The sequence below is a fragment of the Ceratotherium simum genome, chromosome 8 (assembly GCF_057802395.1).
Source record: "Ceratotherium simum simum isolate JZ-2026a chromosome 8, ASM5780239v1, whole genome shotgun sequence".
NCBI lineage: Eukaryota > Metazoa > Chordata > Mammalia > Perissodactyla > Rhinocerotidae > Ceratotherium > Ceratotherium simum.
Window position 1 is genome coordinate 1,977,330 of NC_141907.1, and position 24,362 is coordinate 2,001,691.

The 24,362-nt window shown below is 43.1% G+C and overlaps 1 protein-coding gene across 11 annotated transcripts in view; it reads left to right on the top strand.

The window, feature by feature from the left end:
• FAM193A (family with sequence similarity 193 member A) overlaps nt 1-24,362 on the top strand; it is a 171,869-nt gene that overhangs the window by 85,507 nt on the left and 62,000 nt on the right. For all 11 annotated transcript variants that reach the window (XM_087434823.1, XM_087434813.1, XM_087434822.1 and 8 more), the window contains 4 exons: nt 131-298; nt 4,066-4,300; nt 10,706-10,830; nt 16,102-16,249. In XM_087434823.1, the coding sequence (XP_087290949.1) occupies nt 131-298; nt 4,066-4,300; nt 10,706-10,830; nt 16,102-16,249 (676 nt within the window). The remainder of the gene's footprint in view (nt 1-130; nt 299-4,065; nt 4,301-10,705; nt 10,831-16,101; nt 16,250-24,362) is intronic.

Sequence of the window (24,362 nt, forward strand, 5' to 3'; positions counted from 1 at the left end):
TGGATGTGGACGGAGGTGCTGGCTGTTTTCCGTCCTCTATCCTCTCAGGCTATCTGGAGAGTGTGGGGATGATGCAGAGTGTGTTAACTTGTACAAACCCTGACCTCCTTGCTCTTGTGCTGTCTTACAGAGAGATTTCAGCAGAGACGGACCGAGAACCTCAGCAGCTGCAGAACTACTGGTCGGAGGTGCGCTACATGGTCCGCTGTATTTACCGCCAGGCAGGGACCCCACTGGCAGATGACCAAGATCAGTCTCTCGTGCCCGACAAGGAGGGGGTGAAGGAGCTCGTGGATAGGTACATGTTGCCTGTGTGTCATGTCTCCCTCACCTGCTGCCCAGGGAGCCTCCCCTCTGCTCAGGGTGGGCTCTCCTTCCAGGATCTGGTAAAGCTTGGCTGTGCCTGCTCAGCCTCCAGTGTGTTGCAGGTCCTCAGCAGACAGACTCTGGGTAACGTTTCAAATTCCAATCCCGATGAAACATTTATTGCCTATATAATAAAAATGAACTGACATGTTTCTGTCATTTCTCAGTGTTGAGACTGACAGTAATGCTATCTTTTGAGTACTTACTGTGTCAGGGATGATGCTAAGCACTTTCTCAAGCACTCTGGCATTTATCAACCTGAGGAGGAAAAGCAGTTATCCCATTTACAAGGTGAGAAAACTGAGGCTGTGTGAGGTCAGGCAGCTTGAGAACGTGCATGTAGTGTGCGTGGAGAACCAGCCATAGCTAGGCCTGTCTGTATGTGTGTTTTTCACATCGAGTGGCTTATAGCACCATGTGTGTTCTTCAACAGATACCTTGTGCCCAGTGACGATACAGAATTTGAGAATTGAAGAATTCATTTTTATTCTTCCTTATAGTTTATAGCATCTTTTTCTCTTTTTTTGAATTGTTCCAAATAAAAGCAATAAATTTGAGCTAAACATTTCATGGATTGATTCTCCGTTAGGTTTCTTTTTCTCACATTTTGAATGCAACACCTTTGAGGGCTTGATAAACTCGTTTGCTGTACAGTAGAGCTTATCCTGGAGACAGGAGAAGCGGTTGGCCATGGGTTTTGTAAACTAGTTGATGAATTTGGCCAGTGTATTCAGGGTTTGATCTGTGAACCTCTGGTGTTACATGAGATGGTTCCAGGTGGTATGTGCCTTTTTTAGAAGTTAGGTGTCCTAGTGAGTATTAGGACAAAATACATAACCTGCACATCAGAGCCCTGACTTCACAGCTTATGAATGTTTGGGAAGAGGCTAAAGTAAAATGAAAGACAGTTGAAAGAAAATATTCAGCAATAGTACAGATGAGGTATGTTATGGCAGAAATTATGAAGGTAATATGTGAATTGCTGAGGTTTGAGAAACAACATTACTCTAATAGTGAAATATACTGTTGAGTGTAAAAATTCCACGCTCCCATTTAGGCATGTGTATATCGTGTACAATCACCAGTCACTTAACGACAGGGAGACATTTTGAGAAATGTGTCGTTAGGCATTTTTGTCATTGTGCAAACATTACAGAGTGTACTTACACAAACCTAGATGGTATAGCCTGTGACACATTTATATGGTACTAATCTTATGGGACCGTCATATATGCAGTCTGTCATTGACTAAACTGTCATTATGTGATACATGACTGTATACTGTATTTTTCCTAGTCTTTGAGTCCAAGAACACTCTTTTTTTTGTTATTTAAATGCTGATACACATCAGGAAGGGGATGTCTTTAAAGCCTGTTTCTAGGAGCCTGGACAACTGGTGATGATAATCCTTTTTTCCATTCTGTAGCCCTCAGCATCCTGTGTGATCTTGCTTTGCCTCCTCCTCCCACCTGATCTCCTTGTTCTCAGACCTTTTCATTACTACATTCCAGCCACACTGGCTCTCTTGCTGTTCCTCTACAGGCCATGCTCGTTTCTACTCCAGGGCCTTGGCATTTGCTCTTCTCTGTGTCTGAAATGTTCTTCCTTTCTCAGGGTTTTTTTTCTCCCTTCCATTGTTCAGATTTGTCTTCAGAGTCACCTTCTTAAAGAGGGCACCTTATGTAAAATCCAAGGAGCCTGTCCCCATCACTCTTCATTCCCTTACCTCCTTCTTTATTATATTACTGCCCCTGCCTTGAATTGCATATATATATATATATATATATATGCATTTGCTGTAAGGGTCGTGAGGGCAGAGAGTTTATTTACCTGGCTTCCTCACTGCTCTGGCTTTGACAGCTTAGAATAGCCTCCAGCACACATGTGCCAGTATTTGTTGAATGTATGTGTGAAAGCTTCCACAGCATCTTCCGCGTATTCCTGCCTCTTGGTCATATAACGTTTTTTTGTGTGTGTGTGAGGAGATCAGCCCTGTGCTAACATCTGCCAATCCTCCTCTTTTTTTGCTGAGGAAGACTGGCCCTGGGCTAACATGCGTGCCCATCTTCCTCCACTTTATATGGGACGCCACCACAGCATGGCTTGCCAAGGAGATCCGAACCGGCGAACCCCGGGCCGCTGCAGCAGAGCATGCGCACTTAACCGGTTGTGCCACTGGGCCGGCCCCTTGGTCATATAACTTTTAAAAAATCTGTTTGCAAAAGTATCACATGGTCATTTCAGTAATTTATAAGATACAGAAATGGACAAAGAAATAAAATAAAATGCATGTCTAATTCCATGGTAAGAGAACTAAGAAAGAGCTATCCATTCTCTAAGTTTGATTGTCCCTGTGTCTTTTGAGTCTTCTGTGGCTTTCCTTTAACAGATGAAATACATTCTGTTTCAGAGGACAGTTGTTATATTAGTAATTAATTAAAATCGTTATGCTAAAAAATTAACATATCTATCTGAAATGTACTAAATGCAGTGTGAATCCCATCAAATTTTACTGTTTCTTTAGTCACATTTTATATAAGGCTTCACATGTTCCATTGCGGGATTTTACTTGGCTCTTGTCTTTTACAACCTAGGTAGTGTGGTAATTTAAAAATGGAATAGATGACAACTTAAGAGACTCTTCTCTTTTGACCAAATGTGGTGCCCAGAAGGTGAAAGGATCCATTATATAAAATCCAGGAACTGTAGCTTAATATATTTTACAACTTGTGTCTAATAAAGTGCTGAACTCAAAGTGGTTCCTCCTGGTGATGGGTTATTGTAGTTGTTACTTCAGTGGTCCTACGTTTCCATCTAGAGGTTCCTCAGTAGCGCACGATTAAAAGAAGTGACCACTTTAACCACAGTAATGCCAAATACTATTGAACAAGTTTTTAAAAGTAGATTTATCTCCAAGTTAGGAAAAATTCATGAAAATGTTAATTGCTATTGTGTCTTGGTAGAGGGCCATATATTAATATTCCCTGCTCTTCAGCTTACAGATTTTACTTAAACACTTTTAATGTTTTTTTTGGTAGGGTTATTTAAAAAGAGATGTACTGTCTCTAAAGTTTTCTCTGTTTATAAAAATAATACAAGCCCATTTGGATTGTATACTGAATTCCTAGAAAAAGGGAAAAGCAGTCTGCTGCAATCCTCCAACCCAGGTCTTACCTCTGCTGGGATCGTGCTTTTCACCTGTTAACATATAAGCATTCAAAAATCATCTTCCGTCTCATGTTTTCAATAGTCTGGTGGTTGAGAAGTACATCTTGGGCCAGCTGCCGAGGCACCAGTGTGTATGCTCTGCCACCTGCTGGCTGTGTGAATTCCAACAACTTACCCGCCTGTGTGGGCCTCAGTGTTTAACTGGGTGATTAACTCAATGAATAACTGAGTTAATACACGTGAGAAACAGAGCTGGCACAGAGTAAGCTCTCGATAAATGTCGGTTTTTCCATCAGTTAGCTGACGACTTTGGGAGAGGTTCCCAACGCTCTCTGTGTGCGGGTTCCCTGCTGTTGAGTGAGGTGATCGTATGTCTCACAGGTTGTTGTGAGAAGATGGTGGTGGTGGTTGTTAGGTGGGTGCCTGTGGAAAGGCTTCAGAAAAGACGCTCACCGGTATAAAAACGGTCCCGTCAAGGGGACCTGTGTGGGCGGGTCACGGGTGAGTCGTGACTCTCTCTTTTCTGTGCAGGCTCTGTGAGAGGGACCCCTACCAGCTGTACCAGCGGCTGGAACAACAAGCCAGAGAGTATGTGCTGGAGATGAAGGTCCGACTCCTCCGGCAGTTGTCGGCTGCATCCAAAGTGAAAGCGCCGTCTGCCCTGCAGGGCCCTCCACAGGCGCACCAATTCATCTCCCTCCTTCTCGAGGAGTATGGCGCCCTCTGCCAGGCGGCGCGCACCATCAGCACCTTCCTTGGCACTCTGGTAAGAGAGAAAGCTGCCTTCTCTTTGGTTTTGTTGAGAAAAACTGTGTGGCAGGATGAAGTTTTTGAGGCTTGTTTGTTGATCTCGTGCACTGTCACAGACCCTCCCCTCCTCCAGGATGTTCAGGCGAGTAGGAGAGAACCGGATTCCTCTCCTCGTTCTCTTTCCTCTGGACTTTGCTGCGGGATAAGAGTGTTGAGTGGGTTAATATCTGGGTGACACATTATAGAAATACTGTTTGGGGACCTTGAGGCCCAGGGAGTGAGGCATGGGCACAATATGAGGTGAGGACCAGTGTGTGTGTTAATAGGGAGAAGAAAGAGAAATGGTTTGTATTTTAAGCTGTTAATTCTGTTGTTACTATAGACAAAGGCTTATATTTGATGGAGTGCACATGAAGAGCATGAAAACTGTAGAGTGCGCCTGTTTACAGCCCTGTGGCTTTCAGTCATTGATTCACTCAACAATCTAGCACTGAGTTAAGGCTAGGTTTACACAATCAAATAAGACACTATTCCCACCTGCCCCACCCCCGCCCCAGTAAATATCTTTAAGTACTTAATGAAGGAGACAAACAGGTGTGTTCTCACTGGGTCTCTGACAATCTTAAAAAGTAAATTACCATCAATGGTGGAAGGAGGCATGTAGTAGAAGTACAATTACTAGAAACTGGGTAAGCTGAGGATCGATCCTAGACAGCTTCAGTGCATTTGCTGGTTGGAAGGAGGCCATGCTCCCCAGAGAGACAAGCTATTTACACTTTCTTGACTATTATAAAAGCACCCATTTACTAATAGTCTGTGGAGTTTTTCATCATCATTTATGTTTTATTATTAAATGATACTTCATTGGGCTAGTTTTGGGTGCTTTCTTAGTGGTAAAACTACATTTTGAAACAAATATAGTAACCAGTGGCTCCTAAGATTTTAAGCGTAATTGTCTTCGTGTGATTCTGAAGTTGATGGACCTTCTTGCTAGAAAAATTTACGTACTCCCCAGTTTTGCAAGTTACTTCAGGGGTTCGTGGACTTCCTCAAGCATCCCTGCAGTAGACCACTGACATTCCTGTAAGTGACTCCCTAAAACCTTGAGGAAGGCATCCATTGTGAGAAAAAGAGCTGGTGAATGGAAGGGGCAGTTATCTCTGTTTCAAGGCCTGTGGCTAAGAAATTGAACACCAGTCTTCTGAGCAGGGCCAGGCTTGCCTTTGGTGCCTTATTCCTTCATCTTGCATCTCTTACAGCGTTCCCTCTCCCACTTGTACTTACTGAAAGTTCCCCAGAAGTCCAAATCTAGTGCTACCTCCTCTCTCACCACACCCTTGAACCTTCCCAAGTCTGCTGAGAGAGGAGAGGAGGACATGAGCTGAGGTTAAGAGTGCCTCCTGCCTGCCTGAGCCTGGGGCACAACGTAGTGAGGAGCGCTACTGCTGGGCCCCAAAAAGTGCTGCTTGAGTCCAGGCCCTCCACAGGTGGTTAGAGTAGAGTGCTGTTTTATGAAGTAACAAAAATTAATTTTGACCATGTTTACTGAAGCAAATTTCTAGCAGTTTATATAGAAATGTTTTCTTGTGGTTTGAAAAAAGCTCAAAAACTCTGAGCATAAAATATAGCTGTTTGGTCAATGAGTTATTTCACTTGCTTTACACGTAGAGATACTCACTTTGGTTTCCAGTGGTACAGCAGTTGAGATACCCTGAACTCATCCTTCCTTCTAGGGAAACAACTGAATTACTGGATAACAGAAACGAAAACAAGATAAAATCTTTTAAAACACATGCTGAGATGGCATAAAAGGCAAGAAGCAGGGATCCGAGGTTGCCAGTAAAGTCAAGCAACATGCAGATCACCTCTGGAGGGCTCGACTTTATGTTATGTAGCCACAGTACCATTGTCACACACACAAAAACTGACAGTGATTGCTTATTATTGACTAACACCCAGTCGATAGAGAAATCTCCCAATTATCTCAAAAATTTCTTTTTATGGTTGAGGTGTTCAAATTGGGATCCAGCAAGGTTCACAACTTTATAACAGCATCCTTCCAGACCCATCCAGTGATCAATGCAGTGTAAAGAATTGACAGAGGGCAGGCCCCATGGCTTAGTGGTTAAGTGTGCACGCTCCGGTACTGGCGGCCCGGGTTCGGATCCTGGGCGCGCACCGATGCACTGCTTTTCCGGCCATGCTGAGGCCACGTCCCACATGTAGCAACTAGAGGGATGTGCAGCTATGACATACAACTATCTACTGGGGCTTTGGGGGGAAAAAATAAATAAAATTATAAAAACTAAAACAAAACGTATTTAGTAAGAAAAGGGACATGGTTTACGTTTTTGCCTATCTCTTTTAGTGTCTGGCTTAATTGAAGACACCTGGATTCTCATATCTGCTTCTGCACTCAGTGTCTTGTCATAGGTTGTTTTGGTTGAGGTTATTGAAGAAAATTCAGTCTCACACACATATGTATTTGGAAAAGGGAGGAATATTTTAATAGCCTTTTCAGTTCGTTGTGGATGTTCTTTGAGAGTCCACCAGAGCCTGAGTGCTTTTGAATGGTTAGTTGCAGTGTAGAATCTGAACCATAACACTGAACTGCACCCCCTCTGTTACGTCAGAATCCACTGGTGTAGCTCACACTTCAAATGCTCTGGCTCATGCGTGGTTTTCTTTCTTTTTTTTTTTTTTTGGTGAGGAAGATCAGCCCTGAGCTAACATCCATGCCAATCCTCCTCTTTTTGCCGAGGACGACTGGCCCTGAGCTAACATTCGTGCCCATCTTCCTCCACTTTATGTGGGACACCGCCACAGCATGGCCTGGACGAGTGGTGGGTCGGTGCACGCCTGAGATCCGAACTCGGGCCGCCAGCAGCGGAGCACGTGCACTTAACCGCTACGCCACGGGGCCGGCCCCATCATGCGTGGTTTTCTAATATCACACGTGGTCGTTTGGGAAAAACTGGCTCACTGAGTTATGTAGATCTTCCTGATGATATTCAATATCACATTCAACAACATGATATTCAATATTAAAAAAAAAGACCTTTGTTAACTCAGCGCTGATCCTCTTCAGAAGGGTCTTTAAATGTGGAGAAGCTTCAGGGCCATGGTGGCAGGTACAAGTGTTCCTAAGTTCTAATTTTGCTTGAAAGCTCAGATTTTATGATTGGCCACAAATAGTTGTTTTCCTTGAGGCAAGAAGTTCACTTGCTGTGTGAACGATGCTGGCTGATTCTCTGCCAACCCCAGTAGCTTCTCTGTAAACAGTATTCCCATTCCCCTGATTCTGCAGAACCCATGAAACACATTTGGACATAGAAAGGTCTTTTCAAAAATGTGACTTTCCTGGGAAATGCACTTGCTTGTGGGATTTATTCCATACTTCCCCAGGGATCAGACAGGATAATAGGGTCACATTTTTTCTATTTATTTTAAGTATTAAAGTTGGGACTAGACTTAAGTTATGCCTTCAGCCATCTAGGAAACACCTTACCAGGCTATAATAATATTGAACATCCTGTTACTTCTCAAGGTGTATTGTAGGACTTGATTCTAAACACTTCCTCTTCCTTCCAAACCCTCAAAAACCTTTTTGCAGTTGAACGTGGGAAGTAAGACTGGTTTGGATAGAAAAGCCTGAGGTCGAGTCCTTGGTGAGCTTTTTCTTTGTGCCTCTAGCTTAGGCAGCACCGAGTCTGCCATCCTCTCATAGCAGCTGTGACAGCACATCTCCCATAGACCCCAGTCCCCACATTCCCTGGGCAAGTTGGTCAGCCTCTGTAGTCTGTTTCTGGCCTGTGAGTGGAGCACGGCAGCACCAAGTTCAGGGTTATTGCAGGTGCTGCTGATGAGTTCTTAGTGCGGGAAGCACTAAGAACATTGCCTGGCCCACAGGAAGCACTCCGTAATGCACATGTTGTTATCCTAAGTTGATTTCAGGTTGTGAAATGAGTTTAGGGTCTGCTGTTTCTCTGGCCTGCCTCACCTGGAAGTATAATTGCAGATTTCATTAAAAATGCTGAATATCAGGGCCGGCCCTGTGGCTTAGCGGTTAAGTGTGTGCGCTCTGCTACTGGCGGCCCGGGCTCAGATCCTGGGCACGCACCGACGCACCGCTTTTCTGGCCATGCTGAGGCTGCGTCCCACATACAGCAACTAGAAGGATGTGCAACTATGACACACAACTATTTACTGGGGCTTTTGGGAGGAAAAAAACAAAAAAGGAGGAGGATTGGCAATAGATGTTAGCTCAGGGCTGATCTTCCTCACCAAAAAAAAAAAAAAAATGCTGAATGTCTTCATAAATCAATCTTTATCCAGTTGCCTTTAGTTAACATGAGCCCAAAAGCCAGAGCTGTGATCCTGCCCTGCAAGTATTGTAACACGATGCCTGAGGTTGCTCACAGGCTGGCAAGCAGGAACCACTTACTCTGTCCTGAAGATTTATGGAAGAGGCCAGGCAAGACCTTGGCTCTCTTGGGACGCCTTCCCTGAACCCTCCCTCAGCTGACTGAGGGCCTGGCCTGCCTGCTGCCTTAGCTCCTAAATGTTCTTTGTCATGGAGACAAATAATAAGTCAGATCAACACCTGCTCTTCTGTCCCTGGGGGACTCCTGAAGGACAGGGACCTACTGTATTAGTCTTTGTGTCCCTGTACCTGCACAGAGCCTGTGCAGAGTCTCTGCTGAAGTGTATGGCATGTGTCCTTTTGACACTTTGTGGCCACAGCGTTATTACAGGCACATTCTTGGGTAACAGTTTCTCATTACAGGCCTCAGGCTGAGTTTATTGGTTGCCAGGCCCTGGTCTTCTGCCCTGCCCAACTTTTCTCTGTTGAGTAATGGCGCTGAGATATTCTGGGTGTGAAATAGGAGTGATAAAATTCAAGTCTGGGAGGCGCTGGTATTTTAGTAAAACATACAGTGGGAGCAAGCACTGAAAACATTGACAGAATTGAGGGTTTGAGGTTCTCTGCAGATGTCATAGATTCTTTGCTAAATCTCTCTCTTTATGTTTTTAGGGTATAAAAAGGGGACTGTAACTAGCAGAGCTGGCATATATATGTACATGGTATAGCAGTATCACTGGTGTGCTCACCACATCATCTTACAGATGTTTGTTTTCAGGAATAGGAATTGATCATTTTAACTTCTCCAGCCCCCTGTGTCAACCAATTATCAGATGACAAAACAATGGAATCTTCATGTGTAGATCGTTTACTAACATCTCCAGGTGTGATCATTTCAACTCAGTTTGGCTACATGTAAATTAGAACAGACCACTAAATTTAGTCACTCTGAGTAATCCAATTCAGAGGAGAGCCTGAGTGTGAATGCATAATGATAAGCAGTTTCTCGAGCTGTCCATCGTTTAGGTAAGGAACAGAATGTAAGATGATTCGAGTGTAAGATGATTCGACACAAGTAGTGTACGAGTAGCTTACAGATGGAAGCATGGATTCACACATGCATGGTTGTAGCAAGACCTGTTAAGAGTGAACGCTGCGTTTAGGAAAGGTACTCACGCCATCTATCCTGGTCACCTTGTGTTGAGGGCAAGTGGACGTCTCTTGATGTCACACTCTGTGATGGCCAGGATGCTCTCAAATGTTTAGAAGTTGTTGTCTAAAGTAACTGACGAGTTTACCCACATTTATTAGGGAAACGAAAGACCTGACCTTTCACGGAGTGACCCTTCACTAGTGGAGAAATTATTTGCTTCAATCAGAATGGGAGATTCTGATAGGGAAGAAAATAATTGTCCTTTGACGTCAAAGGATTTGTATGCATTTAAATTGTTTGAAAAGTAGGGCTTTAGATACCACACCTTTTTTTTTTTTTTTTTTTTTGTGGTGAGGAAGATCAGCCCTGAGCTGACTTCCATGCCAATCCTTCTCTTGTTGCTGAGGAAGACTGGCCCTGGGCTAACATCTATGCCTATCTTCCTCCACTTTATATGGGATGCCGCCACAGCATGGTCTGACAAGTGGTGCCTCGGTGCGCGCCCGGGATCCAAACCCGGGCCGCCAACAACAGAGCGTGCACAGTTAACCACTACGCCACTGGGCTGGCCCCTAGATACATTTTTGAAAGCATAATTATAAGAAATGACTGTCAAATATGTGCAATTGTTTCTCTTCTTTCTCTGTCCCTTCATCTGTGTGCGTCTTGCGACCCTTTCTGCTGTGTGTAAGTTATTTAGAAGGGAGGCTAAGTGGGGTTGCGTGTCCGTATAGTCAGAAATCTGCATCAGTGTGCACTTTAGGACGTACAGGGAGCAATGACTCCTTGTAAGGAGAATGTTCTGGACATTTGTAGAGGGATGTGAATGTGGAGTGGGGAGGAAATCCTTCTGGGGTTTTTTAGTCTTCATCAATTCAGTACGTCTTCTATTTATTTTTAACTAGGAAAACGAACACTTGAAAAAGTTCCAGGTGACATGGGAACTCCATAATAAACACCTATTTGAAAATTTGGTCTTTTCGGAGCCACTTCTCCAGAGCAACTTGCCAGCACTGGTGTCGCAGATCAGGTATTTGGTCTTAATCTGCATATGTCCCCGTGGTATGTGACAGCACGGTTCTTTTCCCTGTGGTGTAGCGTGTGTGTATCTGAACACCGCTGTAGTGTGGAAATTCTTGCTGGAAAAATCACAGGACTCGGAAAAATACACTTTGGGCAGAAAGCTAAAAACCCGAAGAGTAATACGATTAAACTTGAAAATAACAAACCCAATAGTAGTACTAGTAAGATTTAACACCACAAATTCCTCATAAACAAGGAAAAGTTGTGGTAAATATAGTGTTTTACCTTGACGAGACTCAGGCTTGGCCAGGTGGCTATGGTATCGTCTGTGCTGTGGCACTTGGGTGTACAGGGAAGATGAGGTGGGAGGAGGGAAGTGGGAGATGAGAGGAGGAAGGTGAAAGGTGGGAAGAGGAGAGAGGAGGATGGCTGATGGGTATGATGGTGCCAAGGGGCTCCTAGGCACTGGGCATAGGGATTAGACACACTGTTGCATCTCTCAAAAGTTCCCTCAGTGTCTTTGTTCACGGCTTGGGTTCTTCTTACTGGTGTAAAGTATCCATGGTGCTTCATCATGTGTGCCAAGAGGAGTATACCAGGTACAGTACTTGGGGGCATTTGCCCTGGTGACAGGGGAAGTGAGAAGGCTCAACTCAGGGTTTGTTTGCTCCGACTTAGCTGTGCTCAGCTGGGAGGAGGCTCCTCTGATCTGCTCTCACTCTGCACTGCTGAGCCAGGCCTGAGCTCCCGCAGTTCTGCAGCACGGTGATTTTGTTCCTTATCTACTTACCACATGTGAACAGATTCCCACACTATAGATGCATCATAACAGCACAGACTATAGTCATCTTTATTTAAATGTCTGTATTGAAATATATTGGGGCCAGATTCACAAAGAAGGGAAATGACTTTTAAGTAAACAAATTATTGTTGTAGTTGACTTATACACCACTTTTTTTTTTTCTCTTGAAACCCATGTATCCACCCAGTCTTTATTTCCTGTATTCCTAAATCCTATTTGTTCCCACTTCACATTCTCACCTCTGGAGAAAGAATAACCTTAAAAACAGTTAGGTAAGGGGATGAAGTCTTATGTGAGTGTGGCCTGCACTCTGGTTGGTTCCTCACCCTTCCAGCATCCCCTTCACCACAGCCTGCTTCCCCTTCTGTGTCCATGCTGAAAGCATCCGCTACATTCACTGGTGAGTGCATAGAGACTTGAGTGTCCCAACTGCCACCCTCACGGAAGAAAAGAGTCAGGAGAATATTGGAAGTCATGAGTTTGAAATGCAGAACATGGTTTTGTCCCTAGTTAGAACGTTCAGATCCACCAAAAGCACTTTTTATAAAAAGACATGCATCTGGGGGGAGGGTTCTTACAGCAAGATTCCAGGGTATTCAGCCTTGTTTTTTTTTTTCTGGCGAGCCAGTGAGTTTGGTGGACCTGTTGTCCAACTGTGGGTGGGTGACAGAAACCTGAAATGTGTTATAAAACTCCATTTTTTTTCTGTACCCTGGTTCTGGATTTCTCATTTTCTCATTGGGAATAATGGTCAGACTCCAAAGATCAGCAGTGTTTTAGAATCTTAAATGTTAATTCTGGGGTCAAGCTATAGTATTGCTCTCAGGAGCAGGTGAGGGAGGGGGAAATAGAGACAAGAGGAGCTGAGGGCAAGGCAAGCAGAGCGTTTCCCAGGAGGCTGGTGATGCCAAGAGGAGCGGCTCCTCTGAGTTCCCCGGTGGGCGCCTTTGTGGGACCCTAGAATAATTCACATTTGAGCTTCTAGTGTATGGATACCCATTTAACAACTCATAAAACTTCTGTGACAAGTTATCTACAAACACCACCCCTAAAGTAATGACCACATCTGGGGCACATGAAATCCATAGTTGTATTTTAATGTTGACACTTTATCTCTGGGCCTGTGTTTAACAAAGTAAAACACAGATACAGAAAACTACACAAAGCAAATGTATAGCTCAGTGGCAGGCGAACATCCCATAGCTACCACCCACTGTGGCCCCTAGAAGCAAGTCCCTCCTTGAGCCTGTACAGGATGGACGCCTCTCTCAGAGCTGTCACTGAGTGGGCACAGTCTCGCTCTTTCGTGTCTTTCTCTTGTTACGTGTGCATTTCCATAGTGTTGCCTGAATTTTTATTAGATGTATCTTTTTTTTTTTCTTTTAACACAAGTTATCTACCCAAAGGTTGACCTCATTAAAGTAACTGACTTAGTTTAGGAATGTTATTTCTCTCTCTTTTTTTAACAACTTGGTTGAGATATAATTCAAATAACTGTACAATTCATTCATTTAAAGTGTACAATTCAGTGGCTATTGGTATATTACGTTATTAGTTTTTTAAAATTGTGGTAAAATATAGGTAACATAAAACTTGCCATTTTAACCATTTTTAAGTGTATAATTCAATAGCATTAATTACATTCACAATATTGGGCAACCGTCACCAGTATCTATTTCCAAAACTTTGTCATCACCCCAAGCAGAGAGTATCCCCAGGAAACAGTGACTCCCCACTCCCCCTGCTTCTTTTTCCGTGTCTTTTGATATTCTTTAATCTGTAGGTACCCCACCCCTACCCCCTTTTCCCTTACAATTTATCTGTTCAAGAACCTGAGCCCTTTGTCCTGTCTTGATGCCCAGGGTCTGGATCCTGCAGTGTGTGTGCTCATGGGGCATCCAGCAGACCCTCTGTCTGTACTGCCTGAGAGTTGGTGGCTGGATCCAGAAGGTCTCTCAGTCTCTGCTTCTGTCGCGGTGGCAAGACTGGGAGCCTCATTGTATCTGCTTATTTGTCATTGTGGATATGAATAACTATTGCCCAATTTAGTCTTTATTTTAAATATATAATATATTGTCAGGGAAGATTTTAATTAAAATTTAAATTTTTAATTTTAAATAAATTTACCCAAACTGATTTTATTTCATTGTCCTTGTCACTTATTGTTTCACTTACACATTATTTGTGATAGATATTACCATGAATATCTTTCCAGTGCTGTCATGTGTTTGCAAAGTGAGTATTTGGATAGTAACCTGTTTGCTGAACCATTGATGTCATTTGACCCTGAGGATATTCCCTGCCATCTAGTAGCTCCCCTGTTTCCTCTCTGGATTCCAGCCCACCTTTGCTTGAATGTAAGCCCTGTGCCTACAGATTGTGCTCCAGTTACCCCACCAAAGATGTCCCAGGACCCCTGGACTACTTTGCTCTCCATTGGCTTGAAATACCATCTATATCATAGTGTAGGAGAGCAGTTCTTGCTTCTGGTAAGAGTGCAAAGAGAAGTGCATGCTGGGCTGATGCCGGTGCCCCTTTAGCATCTGAGTTTTCCAAGTGGTACAAGAGGGGCAGGATGGCATTACGTAGGAGGTGGGTTTTGAGTGAAAAGTGGAAATCAGTCTGTGACGAGCAAGGTTGCAGAAACAGGAGTGGAGAGAAAACTGCTTCGTTGGCTGCTGCCTGGTGAGACGGAAGACTGTGCTCAGGCCTGGGGGTCACCTGGCCCTGTGCAGAGCCCAGAGGAGCCTCAGAGAGTCACTGGGTTCTGTGTCTTGACGGGTGTTGTTTCCTGAGGGGCAGAAACAGCCTTAGAAGAACAGCCTTGATGTTTGAGAGAGCCTCAGTCACCATGTGGGTCAATATCGTTCTCTCTCATTTTCTGGGCTTCCCTAAATAGCTTTTCAGTTACACCTGATTTCTGCGTGCTCCCTCTTTGAAGTGAATTTCATAGATGGACATGTATGTGGATAACTTCAGCAACCATGAATTCATTGGCAAGTTCTCCGTTTTCACGTGGTCACAAGTATGATTCACCTTCACCCAAGGGTGGAGACAGGTAAAAGAAGAGGGAGCCATTTACACCCATTGAAAAGGTTCTGATTTTAAAATTGCCTTATTATTTATTTTTATTATAAATTATTAGATTGTCATTGCAATAAAATTCTGAAAATATAGAAAATCATGAAGAGAGGTAGGTATTATAAACAATTTGGTGCTTCTTCTAGATTTTTTTTCCTATGTCCACCCCTTCATACACATATTTGTAAATAGGATGCCATAGTCATATTTTTACTTAACATGGGCGTATTTCCATTTCAGAACATATGTATGTAAGTATATGTATGTATGTATGCATGCATGAATGAGTAGATGTATATAAAGTTTGTAATGAGTGCCTACGTACCCAGAATCCCTTTGTCTAGATGTGCCAGAATGTCTTTCAGTGGTTCCCAATGAGTAGCTTCCAGTTCTTTATATATAAACAACACTGATTGTTATTTATTTTTTTTGGTGAGCAAGATTGGCCCTGAGCTAACATCTGTGCCACTCTTCCTCCATTTTGTATGTGGGACGCGTCCACAGCGTGGCTTGATGAGCAGTGTATAGGTCCGCTCCCGGGATCCGAACCCGAGAGCCCTGGGCCACCAAAGCAGAGCACACTAACTTAACCACTACACCACCGGGCCAGCCCCAGCAACACTGGTTTATTAACCGTGCACGTCGTCATTGTGCTCTTGAGCAACTATAAATGTTGTCTTTGATTTTGAAACTCCTTGTCAAGATGTCTTGATTATAGTTATTTTGGTTCAAATGTTGATATATTTAGATGCTAAGGAAATGAACAGTTTCTGTTGGTAACATGCGTGGTAACGTCCATACCCCCAACGCTCCCCGGCTTCCTACTTTCTCCCAGGCCACCACCTTGCCCCATATCCTTTTTTTCAGAAATCTGCATGTTGTCCTCATTGTTGACCTGTGTGTGTTTTTCGTTTTCTGTTTTTCTCATTTGCCAGCTTACCATCTTTCTTGTAATACAGAATAAATAAAACTATATTTCTTTGGTTGAATCTAATTTTCTGTTTTACTTAATTTGAAAACCAGGTCCAAATTTTGTATTTCTCATTAAGTGTTTTGTTTTCTCTTGGTTAGTGTATTTCAATAGGCAAAAAATAGTTTACAACCCTGTGTTTAGTAAACTGAATCACTACGCCTTAGTCTTTTTAGAATAGTGTTATTTACCACTAATTTTTTTTTCTTAGGAGCTATTACTTCTTCGAGCTTCTCCTTTATGCAAGATTCTGTTCTGGGTGCTTTGCATATGTACTTATTAATCCCTCACAGCAACTAGTGTGGTGTGTAGTGGTGTCCCACTTGTCACATTGGGAGGGGAAGTGACAAACAGAAGCAAAACCTCTGGTCACTGGCCCAGAGCCTTTGGGCCCCTTTCTTTTGTTGAAAGGCCTGTCTCCCTAGGCTGGGGACCACGACGCACGACACCTGCGATGAGGACACATACAGCACCCTGCTGCAGCGGTACCAGCGTTCCGAGGAGGAGCTGCACAGGGTGGCCGAGGAGTGGCTGGAGTGCCAGAAGAGGATCGACGCCTACGTCGACGAGCAGGTGGGTGTGCACTGCCAGAACTTGCTGTGTGGAAGGCATGTGTGCCAAGCTGGAGGAGGAGGTGCAAGTGGGGGACTCCCAGCCACTGATTTTCCAGGGTCACCGAGAGCCATGTAGCACCACAGACGACCCTCGCCTAGCAGGCAGCAGCAGTTGGTCAGGTCAGCGTCGGCCTGGTCATGCCCGCTGTCACTTGCATAGGGTGCCGCCCAGGCTCAGTGTCACCTTCTGGGGTCTTGGGGGGCTGCTGAGCCTTGTAATTTCAGGAACCATTTACTGAATAGTCCGCCATTTAGAGCCTAGGGAACGCACAGATGAGTGTGACCTTCAGAGCCCATTCTCTATCCGTCCCTAACTGTCTAGAAAGGGAGCGCAGACATGAACACAGGCAGTTGTGTTTGGCAGGTGGTTTACAGGGGCAGGGTGCTCCTGTTGGAGGGGCAGGTGCAGCTGGTCAGCTAGAGCCTCTCAGGGTGACATGGAACAGGGCTTCCAGATGGCATCCCAGCCTGCCTGCCCTGGCCTGCCTGCCTGTGTAAAACCCCTGGGAGGGTCAGGCAGGGAAGGCATTCACAGCGGCCCCTTGTCAAGGTAACAGGATATGAGAAGTGACAAGGGAACAATGTAGTGCTCTGTGTTATAGTTTTGAGACTCTAGGAAAATAGAACCTTGATTCTGGCTTAAGACATGTGCTGGTCCAGTGTCTGCCTGGGATCGTTGGTGCCACTTGGCAGCTGGCTGTGACGCCTTGGTCTCAGTGTTATTGTCTGAGCACAGTGAGAGATTGTGAAGAAGGAAGGGACTGGTGTGTGCTTGATGCTTCTCGACCCTGTGTCACTGATCTTTCAGGTCTCATGCCATGTTTAGTGGGGCAGTTCTCTCTGTAGCCACAGGAACCATAACTACAAGTGGTCTGTTATTCAGAACTTGGGAGAATTTCTCTTACCACGTTCTTCTGCATGGTACTGCCCTTAACCTTTGTCACAATTCTGCCAGCGCCATGCACTTGGCCTTTTTCACAGTCCCTCTATGCACATCGCGTCAGGATTAGGTGGGGGTCTCAAGAGCCACTCTGCACCGATAACACGCTGCCTACTGTCCTGCAGCCCTGGGTTGAATGTGGAGAGCGACTGTTATTTTATGTTTTCTTCGGAGTGAATGTGTCCTTAGTTTGTGTGTCTGTTTTTGTAACCAGAGACTTATTCTCCAGCTGTGGTTTGTTGTTGACCATTGACTCCTCAGCTTAGGCCACTGTGGGAGCAGGGCTGTTCCCGAGTTACTTGATAGATTTCAATTTGGCAAATGCTGGAGCAGGGTCAGGTAGCTGTAACCTCTGCCCATGGCTTTTCCTGCCTAAAAAATAGCGGGACAGTGGGGCAGAGCAGGTCAGGGCCTCCGACTGTCTTGATCTGGACCTCTGCATCTTTGATCTGTACCTCCGATTGACTCATCCCCATGAGGCCTCGAGCATCCAGGCAGCCAGCAGCTGAGTCACTCTGACGCAAGGCAGCAGAAAGGGAGCAGAAAGCTGCCCTCCCCTTTGCTACCTGCATGCCCACCAGCCCATTTTCAGGAGTTTACTATTTAGGTAGTGGAGGAACTTCTTTCATGTCGTATGGAAGGTCCTGGACAGAGTCCTAGAGTCTGGATGGTGATGGCCACACTGTTTGTCCTCAGGGCAGCTCTGACCAGGCCAGATCCCGCCAGGAAATGGCAGTGGAGCCTAAGGAACTTGGAGTAGCCACTGTCCTCAGCACTGTGAAGAAGTCTAGTGAAAGAGACATTTAACTTGTCCCAACCAGCCCTAGTGAGTGGAGTCTGAACCCCAGGTAGAAGAAGTGGGGAGATATTTCAGTTCTGTGTGCTATCGGGAGGAATTCCTAAAAGAGCTTCTCAGGAGAATGGGCTGTGTAGAATGGGCGTGGAAATTGAGTTCCCTGTTACAGGAAATGTGCAGAAATCAATTGACAGGAGGGTTTTAAATGTGGTTACACTAGGAGACCTGTGAAGGCCTCCTGCATCTCTGAGATTTCATGTGAGGGATGAATCTGTCCCTGACAGTGGAGCTTGTTGAACTTTGTGTTTGATGCTAAGTGCTAGTGAGGGGGTTTGCAGAGCACCATAGTGGGGAGACGCTCGTCTATGAGTGTAAGTGCAAATGAAGGCCCGCAGGTGTGTAAGCACTGCCAGTCCTCCTGTTGAGCAGGGAGGCTAGCCATCCCTGATGATGTCCTGTCACAGAGAAGCCTGCAGTCTGGAAGCTTATCTGCAGGAGACTTCCACTTCCCTCTCTGCCTGCGTTTCGCATTTACTTCTGCAGGAATTGATGCTGTTAACTAGAGGTGGGAATCCTAATTTATCCTTGACTTTCCCCTCATGTTTTATCAATGTAAGCTTCCAATAATATGAATAACTTGTGATGTTCTTGTAGATGATTTTGGAGAAATGGTGTAACTAAAATGATAATTTAGGTGAAGAGAAGAGAAGGTAAATGAACATTTATTGAACACTGTCCCAAGCACTGTGCTAAGAAATGTGTGGCTGTGACCTCATTGCCACTCACAATATTCTATGAAATAATGGTATTGCCCTATTTTACACATGAGTAGAGGCTTGGGAGGACATATTGGGTCCCCAGCCCCTCGGCCAGGGAGGCCTGCTGGGATTTGGATCAGGGGTATCCACATCCTGCCCTCCTGAGGGACCCTATGGGGTCTTTCTTATTTCACCTTATAGGTGTGATGAATGTGAATACAATTCTAGTTTCAGAAATTCTTTCTTAATTTCTCCAATTGAACTATGACTAAACACGTAAATGCCACAGGACAATTCTTAAAAAAAAGGGAGGGCCGGCCCCGTGGCTTAGCGGTTAAGTGCGCGCGCTCTGATGCTGGTGGCCCGGGTTCGGATCCCGGGAGCGCCCCGAGGCAACACTTCTCCGTCCAACGCGAGGCCGAGTCCCACGTACAGCAACTAGAAGGATGTGAACCTATGACGTACAACTATCTACTGGGGCTTTGGGGGGAAAAAACTGAATAAATAAAATCTTTAAAAAAAAAAAAAAAAAAAAAGGGAAAAGACTGAGACTTAAAAATCCTTTGGGAATAGTACAGGTATACCTCGTTTTATTGCACTTTGCAGATATTGCGCTTTTTACGAAATGAAAGTTTTTGGCAACCCTGCATTGAGCAAGTCTGTCAACACCGTTTTTCCAATAGCGTTTGCTCACTTCGTGTCTCTGTGTCACATTTTGGTAATTCTTGGAATATTTCAAACTTTTTCGTTATTATTTGTTATGGTGATCTGTGAGCAGTGATCTTTGATGTTACCATTGTAATTGTTTTGGGTGCCACAGACCGTGCCCATACAAAATGGCGAACTTAATCAATAAATGTGTGTGTTCTGACTGCTCCACCGACCAGCCATTTGTCCATCTCCCTCTCTTCGCCCCTCCCTATTCCCTGAGGCACAACAATTGAAATTAGGCTAGTGAATAACCCTACACTGGCCTCTAAGTGTTCAAGTGAAAGGAAGAGTTGCACATCTCTCACTTTAAATCAATAGCTAGAAATGATTAAGCTTAGTGAGGAAGGCATGTCGAAAGCTGAGATAGACCAAAAGCTAGGCCTCTTGTGCCAAAAACAGTTAACCAAGTTGTGAACGCAAAGGAAAAGTTCCTGAAGGAAATTAAAAGTGCGACTCCAGTGAATACACAAATGACAAGAAAGCAAAACAGCGTTATTGCTGAAATGGAGAAAGTTTTAGTGGTCTGGGTAGAAGATCAGACCAGCCACAACATTCTCTTAAGTCAAAGCCTAATCCAGAGCAAGGCCCTAACTCACTTGAATTCTGTGAAGGCTGAGAGAGGGGAGGAATCTGACGAAGAGAAGTTTGAAGCAAGCAGAGGTTGGTTCATGAGGTTTAAGGAAAGAAGCCGTCTCTATAACATAAAAGTGCAAGGTGAAGCAGCAAGTGCTGATGTAGAAGCTACAGCAAGTTATCCAGAAGATCCAGCTAAGATAACTAATGAAGGTGGCTACCCTAAGCAACAGATTTTCAGTGTAGATGAAATACCCTTCTATTGGAAGAAGATGCCATCTAGGACTTTCATAGCTAGAGAGGAGAAGTCAATGCCTGGCTTCAAAGCTTCAAAGGACAGGCTGACTCTCTTGCTAGGGGCTAATGCAGCTGGTGACTTTAAGTTGAAGCTAATGCTCATTTACCATTCTGAAAATCCTAGGGCCATTAAGAGTTATGCTAAATCTAGTCTGCCTGTGCTCTATAAATGGAACAACAAAGTATGGATCACAGCACATTTGTTTACAACATGGCTTACTGAATATTTTAAGCCCTCTGTTGAGACTTACTGCTCAGAATAAAAGATTCCTTTCAAAATATTACAGCTCATTGACAATGTACCTGGTCACCCAAGAGCTCTGAGGGAGATGGACAACGAGATTAGTGTTGTTTTCATGCCTGCTAGCACAACATCCATTCTGCAGCCCATGGATCGAGGAGTAATCTTGACTTTCAAGTCTTGTTATTTAAGAAGTATGTTTCATAAGACTATAGCTGCCATAGGTGGTGAGTCCTCTGATGAATCTGGGCAAATTAAATTGAAAACTTTTTGGAAAGGATTCACCATTCTGAATTAAGAACATTCATGATTCATGGGAAGAGGTCAAAATATCAACATTAACAGGAGTTCGAAAGAAGTTGATTCCAACTCTCATGGATGACTTTGAAGAGTTCAAGGCTTCAGTGGGGGAAGTAACTGCAGATGTGATGGAAATAACAAGAGAACTAGAGTTAAAAGTGAAACCTGAAGTTACGACTGAATTGCTGCAATCTCATAATAAAACTTAACAGATGAGGAATTGCTTCTTATGGATGAGCAAAGAAAATGGTTTCTTGAGATGGAATCTATTTCTGGTGAAGATGCGGTGAAGATTGTTGAAATGACAACAAAGGATTTAGAATATTACATAAACTTAGTTGATAAAGCAATGGTGGAGTTTGAGAAGATTGACTCCAATTTCGAACGAAGTTCCACTGTGGGTAAAATGCTATCAAACAGCATCGCATGCTACAGAGAAATCGTTTGTGATAGGAAGAGTTCATCGATGCGGCAAACTTCGTTGTTGTCTTACGTTAAGAAATTGCCACAGCCACCCCAACCTTCAGCAACCACAACCCTGATCAGTCAGCAGCCTTCAACATGGAGGCAAGACCCTCCACCAACAAAAAGATTACAAATTACTGAAGGCTCAGATGATGGTTAGCATTTTTTAGCAATAAAGTATTTTCTAATTAAGGTATGTGCATTGTCTTTCTAGACACAATGCTGTTGCACACTTAATAGACTATAGTATAGTGTAAACATAACTTTTATATGCACTGAGAAACCAAAAAAATTAGTGTGACTCACTTTGTTGCGATATTCATTTTATTGCAATGGTCTGGAATCGAACTGGCAGTATCTCTGAGGTATGCCTGTAATTTCTTTTTGTTTTATTTTATTTTATTGAGGTCATAATGGTTTATAACATCGTGAAATTTCAGGTGTACATCATTATTTATCAGTTTCTATATAGACTGCATTGTGTTCACCACCAGTAGTCTAATTTTTATCAATGACTATATATATGTGCCCCTTTACCCCTTTTACCCAGCCCCTAACCGTCTTCCCCTCTGATAACCACTAATCTGTTCTCTTTGTCCATGTGTTTGTTTATCTTGCACATATGAGTAAAATCATATGGTGTTTGTCTTTCTGTGTGGCTTATTTCACTTAACATAATACCCTCAGGGTCCATCCATGTTGCTGCAAATGGGACGATTTTGTCTTTTTTATGGCTGAGTAGTATTCCAGTGTGTGTGTGTGTGTGGGTGTGTGTGTGGGTGTGTGTGTGTATACACACACCACTTCTTTATCCGTTCATCCGTTGATGGGCACTTGGGTTGCTTCCACATCTTGGCTATTGTGAATAATGCTGCAGTGAACTTAGAGGTGCATAAGTCTCTTTGAATTGTTGATTTCAAGTTCTTTGGATAAATACCCAGTAGTGGGATAGCTAGATCATATGATATTTCTATTTTTAATTTTTTGAGAAATCTCCATACTGTTTTCCAGAGTGGCTGCACCACTTTGCATTCCCACAGCAGTGTATAAGGGTTCCCTTTTCTCCACAACCTCTCCAACATTTGTTATTTTTTGTCTTGGTGATTATAGCCATTCTCACAGGTCTAAGGTGATATCTCAGTGTAGTTTTAATTTGCATTTCCCAAATGATTAGTGATGTTGAACATCTTTTCATGTGCCTGTTGGCCATCTGTATATCTTCTTTGGAAAAATGTCTGCTCATATCCTCTGCCCATTTTTTGATTCAGTTGTTTGTTTTTTTGTTGTTGAGTTATATGCCTATAATTTCTTGATGTATCTGTTGCCTAAAATTGAACATTCATTTAGGAATATAATACAAAGTATTATTGCTGCTATTCTGATGAAAATGGGGTGTGTTGTATATACATGTTTTCTCTAGGAAGAAAATACAGTCTTAAAAAGTAAAACTAAAATTGAATTTATTTCTTTAAAAGTACATGTTCGTGTAGCTATAAATGCTTACATTAAAAAAAAAGAAAGATCTCAAATCAACAACCTAACTTTGCAACTTAACTAACTAGGGAAAAAAGATAATCTATACCCAAAGCTAGGAGAAGGAAGGAAATAAAGATTAGAGGAGAGATAAACAAAATAGAGAACAGAAAATAATAGGGAAAAGCAGTGAAATCAAAAGTTGGTTCCTCTAGAAGATCAACAAAATTGACAAACCTTTAGCTATAAGGATTAACAAAAAAAGCGAAAAGACTCAAATTACTAAAATCTCACATGAAGTGGGAATGGTACTACTGATTGAACAGAAATAAAGAGTTATAAGAGAGTACTGTGAATAGTTGTATGCCAGCAAATCGGATAACCTAGATGAAATGAACAAATTCCTAGAAACACAAAACATACCAAGGCTAAATCACAAAGAAATAGAAAATCTGAATAGTCCTGTAACTAGTAAGGAGATTGAATCAATAATCAAAAATCTCCCAACAAAGAAAAACCCTGGACCTGATGGCTTCCTTGGTGAATTCTACCAAACTCTTAAAGAAGAAGTAATACCAGTCCTTCTCAAACTTTTCCAAACAATTAAAGAGGAGAGAACACTTCCCAACTCTTTCTATGAGGCCAGCATAAGTGATACCAAAAGCAGACAAAGACACTATAAGATAAGAAAACTGCTGACCAGTAGTCCTTGTGAACAGAATTCAGCAGCATATTAAAAGGATTATACACCATAACTAAGTAGGATTTATTCCTGGAATACAGAGACGATTCAGCATATGAAAATTGATCAGTGTAATGTGCCACATCAACAAAAGGAAAGAAAAAAATCACATGGTCATCTCAATTGATGTAGAAAAAGCATTTGACAAAATTCAACACCTTTCGTGATAAAAACACTCAACAAAATAGGAATAGAAGGAAACTATCTTCACATAATAAAAGTCATAAATGAAAAACTCACAGCAATCATACTCAATGCTGAAAGACTGAAAGCTTTTCCTCTAAAATCAGGGACAAGGTAAAGATGCTTGCTTTCACCACTATTTGGCATGGTACTAGAAAGTGATCTTGTATATAGAAAATCCTAAAGACTCTGCAAAAAAGCTGCCAGAACTAATAAATGAATTCAGCAAAGTAGCAGGATACAAAGTCAACACACAGAAATCAGTTGCATTTCTATACATGAAAATCAGTTGCATTTCTATACATGAACAATGAACAATCTGAAAAGGAAATTACAAAAGCAATTCCATTTACAATAGCATTGAAAAGCATAAAATACTTAGAAATTAATCTACTTAAGGAGGTGGAAGACTTGTACAGTGAAAACTACAAAACGTTGCTGAGAGAAATTAAAGAAGACATAAATAAATGGAAACACATCCATCTTTGTGGATTGGAATTAATATTGTTAAAATGTCGATATTACCCAAAGCAGTCTACAGATTCAGTGCAGTCCCTGGCAAAATCCTAGTGATGTTTTTTGCAGAAATAGAA